This window comes from Anoplophora glabripennis, unplaced genomic scaffold, assembly GCF_000390285.2.
Source record: "Anoplophora glabripennis isolate ALB-LARVAE unplaced genomic scaffold, Agla_2.0 scaffold3, whole genome shotgun sequence".
In the NCBI taxonomy this organism is placed as follows: Eukaryota; Metazoa; Arthropoda; class Insecta; order Coleoptera; family Cerambycidae; genus Anoplophora; species Anoplophora glabripennis.
In genome coordinates this window covers 3,980,220-3,987,601 of record NW_019416486.1, presented here as the reverse complement: position 1 = coordinate 3,987,601, position 7,382 = coordinate 3,980,220, and the positions used below count along the sequence as shown (strand labels likewise).

The 7,382-nt window shown below is 33.1% G+C and overlaps 1 protein-coding gene across 2 annotated transcripts in view; it reads right to left on the bottom strand.

Moving 5' to 3' along the window:
• The window catches only part of LOC108917763, a 90,021-nt gene extending 82,903 nt beyond the window's left edge, over positions 1–7,118 (bottom strand). The window contains exon 1 of one of the 2 annotated variants that reach the window (XM_018724523.1): positions 4,759–7,118. In XM_018724523.1, coding sequence (XP_018580039.1) covers positions 4,759–6,534 — 1,776 coding nt within the window. In that variant the 5' untranslated portion in view covers positions 6,535–7,118. The remainder of the gene's footprint in view (positions 1–4,758) is intronic. The other variant, XM_018724515.1, reaches the window with a different exon arrangement.
• Between the last annotated feature and the right edge of the window lie 264 nt (positions 7,119–7,382).

The window sequence follows — 7,382 nt, the reverse complement described above, 5'->3', positions numbered from 1 at the left end:
TGCCGGAGCTTGTCGAACTGATGAACTAGTCAATTTAACTGTAGATGATATTGAGGATGTAGGCTCTTCCTTGATTGTAAAAATTCCAAACACTAAGACAAAGATTCCACGAACCTTTGTGGTTACCGATGTGGGAAATATGCTTGAATTGTTTCGAAAATACCTGTCCCTTCGTCCTCCCCACGTCAAGCATAAGCGCCTTTTTTTGTACTACAAAGCAGGAAAATGTAGTTCGCAGCCAGTTGGCAAGAATACCATGGGAAAAATTCCGAGTGTAGTAGCTTCGTATTTAAAATTACCTGATGCTGCATGTTATACTGGTCACTGCTTACGAAGATCTTCAGCGACATTACTGGCAGATGCTGGTGTGGATATCACGACAATAAAGCATCATGCTGGTTGGAAATCAACGACAGTCGCTGAGGGTTATGTCGAGAACTCCATTGAAAATAAGACCAAAATTGCTAATCAGGTTTTAGTAGGTACCACTACTAGCGCAATCACAAAAACTGTAAATGTAAGCGAAAGTAATATTCCTTCTAATATTAATTTTGAAAATTGTACAAATGTAACATTTAATTTAAATGTCAATAAATAATTTCAATGTTATCTTTTTTTTGCATGAAAAACGTTCTCCATAATGTAAACTCCCTTGGGAGCATTATACCCCCTTGGGAATAATCGACTACTTCTGTTTTAATTTTGATGTGTAGAAACTGATTTCTACTCCCGACCGTGGAAAAACTTTATTAACATTTTTTATGTAAAATTACCTGTTCTTTCGAATGGCGCAGATATTTTTTTCTAGAAAATTATATTTTTTTATATATTTTGCAATAATGTAATTTTGCAACTAATTTGTTAAATAAATAATTTAGCGTACACTCTACAGTTGGTAACTTTTTATATGTTGTTTCTGACAACATTACAAAGCGAAAAATAAAAAGTTCTTTTTTTAAGTAATTTATAATAAGTCAAAATCTCTCTTGACTCCACTATTTTGGCACTTGAGAGATGCTTTGGAAGAACAACAATCTAGAAAATATGACGTTTAAAGCATTTGTAGCTAAAGTTATGGAAAACAGAAACTTCGTATTTAAAATAGTTTGTGCAAAAATTTACTTTAGATACACATTTTTATCTCTAATTACATAAATTGCTTTGTCAAAATATTGATATAATTTAGAAATTCATCCTGTTTATTCAAAACTGTGAGGTATTTAAATTATATAAAGGTCATACAAAGCCTAAGCCAACAAAAGTTAAACCCAAACACAGGAACCTTTTATAAAATTTGGCTTTTATACCAAATTGAAAATTACTGCCAAGCTCCTGATAGCCAACTGTTGCGGGATATCCAGAATCTGATGTTGTATTGGACACCAGCCAGGGACAATGAAGAAGTAAACAGAAATGTAACCTAAATGACACCGATAATGAGAAATAAATTTTTTAATAGGCACCATTAATGAAGTGCCATATTCTTCAAACGGTCAATACTGATATATTACAAGATTGAAGTAACTGATTAAATTTAGCAAAGGGCCTTAGGACATACGGAAATGGAAACATTTTATTTCAATTTTCATTTGGAAACTATTACTACTAAATTTTAATCAGTTACCAATATACTAACAATAAGAGAACTCTTGTGCTTTAATAGGTAAAGCTACGCTAGAGGTTGGAAAAAAGATAATTTTCGGGAATTAAAAAGGAAAAATCGATAAAAAATCCTTCTCCACAAGTAAAAATTGAAACTATCCCAAAACGCTTAAAACAAGTAAGATTTTCAACTAATCGAACTGGATCATTCAATGGACAATATTCACAAACTTGTGTGGCTAATCATATATTTATATTTATTGTTATTGAAAAAATTTCACCTAAATATATAATGTCAGGAACAAAAAGGCTATATTACACATCTTTTCAGATAGTATTGTGATTTTTTTCGATTTGGATCCAAATGGCGACTGATGGCAAACAACAACACCTTCTTTCAGAGATCTGTGTAGCCGGAAAGGTTGCTTATTAACGGTTTTACCAGTAAGGGGATGTTTCGCATTGTATTAGCTATGTCCTGACCAAATCTGGCTTCGAAAATTCAATACCTATGTATGTCTTCAACAGTTATTTCGAATTTTCCCCACCAAGAACGGCGGTGACAACATTTTTAACAGTAAGTCGATGTTTCGCATTGTAATAGCTATGTCCTAACCAAATTGGGTAGCGTAACACTCTCGGAAAATTCAAATTTTCTTGAAACAGACATACAAATTTTCTTATATTATTTATTATAATCTAAAGAACATCGTAAGGAAATTAAAAAATATTAATAATTGCTGATTTAGTGTACATTCAAAAGTTAAGAATTGAAAAAAGACCAAAATGTTACATTATATTCTTAATAACCATGAAATTGAAAAAATCCGACATTGATCCCTGAGTTACGTTATTGTGAAGCTCTGTATAAAATTTTAAGTCTATTCGTTGAAAACGTTTTGAGGTTCTCGAGAAACGCTTATAAAGTTTTTGTTGACATTTATCTTCAATAAGTGTACCATATAATTTTTCCGAAAATCGATTTTTTCAAAATTCTAGTAAAACACAGCCTGTATTAATCTTAATATAGGATAATAATTATCGGATAATGATAAAATAAGTATTTAAACAGTCCAAACACAGATATTTGTAGCTGATTTATCGATAATGGTATCACTTAGGAAAATTTAAATCGAGTTGAATTGATAATAGTAGATTCTCCAAACAGGCAAAATGAAGTGGGTAGGTCAGTTTAAACATAACTAAGATTAAGAAAACTTAATTACACTGTTTAGAAAATTCTGGTTTCATTTTGACATTGATGACTATAAACTGAAGAATAGAAGGATAAATGATGAAAGTAACAATGCTGTTAAAAATAACTGTTTTTAAAGACATGTTCATGCAAAGAAAGAAACGCCTTTCTGGTACCATGAAATAGAGAATATATAATACAAAATAACAATTAATTCGTATTCATATACATAAATGTTTTTGATTTCTACACTAAAAGGAATAATACAAAATCCATATCGAACTAAGATTACCACTTAATTAGTAAATAAAGCAGATTAGGAATATGTAATGGTTTGAAATATGACGTAGAGCTGTTGAAAACTAAATCAAAAATCAAATCAAAAAACTAAATCAAATATTTTATGTTCATTGAAACCTTACAAAAAGTTCAATACCTTTGCACAAAAAATACTCGACTAGATGATTTCATAACATAAAAAGCTTGCATATAATGACGAAATGCACTTAAAAAATTCTCCCACGCGTTTTTATATCAAACATAAAGTGACGTAAGCATCCATAAATAATGAAAATAATTTAATACTCCTAGCACATCCTTATTCTAAACATGAAAAATATCGTGCTAGTAGCGATATAATGAAAATAGTGAAATGATGTACACGAACCTATTTACCATTTTCTACAAATATTAATAAATTTTTCGTAAAAACATATATTCATAATTATTTCAATCTACCATTATCAATCGATTCTTCATTTAATAAATTTGTTCTTTTACTAAAATACTACTATGGCACATGCAAGTAGGTCTCTATTTCGTAATGTAATTTGTGAACTAACTTATGAAATAAATAATAATGGTATAGTTATAGGTATACAATACAGACCTTGCTAGAGTCAACTAAGTCAGCTGTTTGCTAGTTGTCTATATATAGATACAGATAACCCAAACTTATTTTCCAGAAACTACAGTTGCTTTGCGACATTCATTATGCAATGAAACTTTAATAAAATATATCCGTTATGTTTTATGATTAATAGGAATATAAAACTGGAAGAGAATTTCTAAAGAAATGTTGTAAATGAACCATTTATACTTGGAACGTTGTAAATATAGTCTCATCGTAACAACAGAATTAAATTTATTTTTGCAGCTTCAACTAGCAACAGTTCTACAGAATTTCGTGAATTCAGTTAATATTAAGTCACATATTTCTAGGTCTACCCGCATTGTTATTTAGAGTATAAATTAAAACTTCCTGTTATGTTCTTGCCACCTTTTTTGTGAAGATTTTCTGTGGAACTTTCTAGCTGCACAATATATTGAATATTTGTGCCAGAATACGATTTTAAAAAACTTGTTTGACATTGTATATCACAATATAAAACAGAAACCATTGGCAGTGATCATCATTTACACGTTGAAACATGTTTTTCACACTTTGTATTCTAGGAAATATATTCGCAAGAATGAAATATGGTTGAACTTTTTTGTTGTAAATGTAAATTAATAGTGGAACAAATGAATTATATTAACACCGAAATGTTTCTAATGAATCCCAATATTATAAAAAATTGTACACAACTTTTAAGTCAATGTAGAATCGTTTTTACGATGCAGTTCTAATTCCAAGGACTTTTTACATATGTCTAAGAAAAGGAATCATGATCACCTTATAAGAGTAAATATAGTGCTCGTCATAGCTTGATTACAAAGCTCCTTACAATGAGGCAGAAAAAATGGATAGCAATCCTTAATGATAGCGTTAAACATTGTAGTAGTGAAAACTAATAACAAGGTGGTATTAATACACTTCTTCTTCTAATAAATCTAAAAATAACTGTTCAGTTTCCTGCAATGTAACCCGAAAATGGCCAGAAGTGTATATATTTCAATAATGGAAATGGAACATAAGATGACAGAATCTAGTAAACAATTGGCACCACCAAATATCTTACCTGAGGCGTCCAATTGCAAGGAGCGTGCGCTGACCTTGTCTGGCTCTTCGATCGGGACCTGAAGATCTTCTTCGCCATGAGTCGACTGCCATGGTGCATGACACTGGAGGACGACTTACTCTTCTGCATCGCCCCAGCCGTCGACACTGCTGCAGAAGATTTATCGTGTTTATCGTGTTTCTCATGTTTGCCGTGAAGTAAATGGCTTAAGAAGGACTGACTACTCTTAATGGTGGGTGGTGATGACGGAGTTGACAGTGCACCACCATCCACCATACCAATGTCAATGCTACTCCGCGAACTAGAAAACCTGCTCTCCGAGTCCGAAACGTCGTACACATCAGCGAATTTTAGATCGCGATAAGTTAGAATCCAGTCATCGTTAGTTTGACACCCTTTGTTTAAACCGTCGTCGTCGCCCGGTTTAGTAGTTTCACCTTTAGCTTTTATGTTTCTTAAGTTTCTGTCGTAATTTACACGTTTAAACCTGTCTACCTTGTCTGTATCCACACTTTTTTTACGCGCCATTCTCAAATATCTTTTAATAGTATCACTCACTGATTGGGAAATATCGTCGTTGTCCACACTGCTTCGCCTACGTGTTGGTTTAGGTATTTCTTTAACTACTTCTTCCTCCTCCCTTTTTTCTTCTTGTGATTTCTTATAATCCTCTTCTACTTTCACCAAAACTGCTTCAGGAATTGGTAAAGTTTGAGTGCCCAAACTACGGTAGATAATATCAACAGTCTCACTTTGAACCTCAATCAACGGTGGTGGGTGGATTGTGACACCATAATCGGTATTTCTGTCTTTACTAGTATTTTCATAGTTACTTCTTTGAGGTCCATAAGCAAAAGAGGTAGTATAACCTGTTCCTCCCCTGCTCCCCCTAAAACCTTTAGCTTTGCGTAGCTCAAAGTACAGTTTTTCTAAAGCTTTTCTGTTAGTTAATAGATCGGAAATTATCTTGTCTCTGTTACCTGAATGTCCAAAGTACCTACTAAGTGTATCAGTCAAAGATTTCTGTACATGATCGCCTTGAAAATGTACCGTTTGACGAGGAATATATCCTGTGTAATTACTTCCATAATCCCTATTTGACAAAGTCAAGTGACGTTGGAGTTTCTCCACAAGGTCTTGATAATTGAAATCTGGATGTGACCTTACCTGAGGGTCTTTGTCAGACATTCTTAAATATTGTTCCAACATATTGGCCAACTGACTTTCTTCTTGATCATCATGATGTTTTTCAGTACCACTCTTCTCCTTGTCATAGCTAGAGAACATCGTTGATGGAGAGTCTTTGTTTAAAAATTCTTCCTTCATTTTCTTCACATCAAACTTACCAAATGAAGTTGGTTTTATATCCAAATGAGTAGGTCTTTCAGGTCTTCCCAAGCTCACCTCATCCGCTGAAGTAGCTTTTCGACAGCTTCCACCCTTTCTACTGACCTTTCTTTTCTTTTTAAAACTTAAGGCACCAGGATAAGAGTTCTTCCGCCACAGTAGGAATCTTGGTTCCTTCTTGCACACTTCTTGGAAATAGGCTTCAATCTTAGGAATATCTTCCGGACGATTTTGAGCCCCATCCGGAATTAACTTCTTTCCAGCATCCGTCATATACCGCCATGTCTTTCTGGTAAGTAACCATCTTTCCTTGGGCTTCACCCTCTTGCTCTTTTTCCTTACAGATTTACCCATGGTTATGGAGTACTCTGTAGATTCAGTACTGGTGCTTCTTCCTAAAGATTTCAACTTAGCCTTCCGTTCAGCCATATTATATTAGATATATTAAATGCAATTTTATGGCTACGACAAATATTTCACGAATCATTTGTTGAACTGTTCGCAGCACTCCATGATGCGGTTGCTAATTTAGTAAAGTTGGTAGTTTTACAAAATGCTGGTGAAAGGTATCTAATACAATTATTTTTTATGAAACAATAAGCAGCTAAGAGCATAACATAATCTAAAATTGAATCTCCTTGGCACTATGCTTCAGCGTAGGTTTCAAAAAATTTAAATTTCCCAATGTTGTTGTGCTGCGAGCGAAGAATAAATGTGTTTTTATTAATAAATTATTAAACTATTTATACATGTAAAATTAAAATAGTTAATTCACAGGTAACGTAGATGATCAAGTTTATTTTATCACTAGTGTTATTTAGTGTTTACTGTCACACGATTTTATGCCTAATATAAATTTAAACAACTTAAAGCTTCACTACCAATCAAACATACTCTAGTAAATTATTTATTGCACTTCTACTGCGACGAAATGTTCGGAGGCGGTTGATTTCGGACTGCCATACTGAAATTTCAGTTTTTTTTGTAAATTGCGCGGTCAACCGAGTCCAGTATCTCAGAGGACTAGTGAGAACTGACGCGACAGACTTAAGAGAGCAGCTACTTGGAAACAAAAATATCACATTTGGCAACAGATATGTGGTGAGCTAGACAGAGTTAAGAAAATACAGATAAATATTAGATTATAGAACCAACACTGTATCGACAAAATTTAAACATTATATCTTAAAATAATTTAATATTGTGTTGAAGCCTTTTGCGTAAACTTATTCTAAAAATAAGCAGTCTAGTCACTTCACAAGTGGGGAAGCAAATCC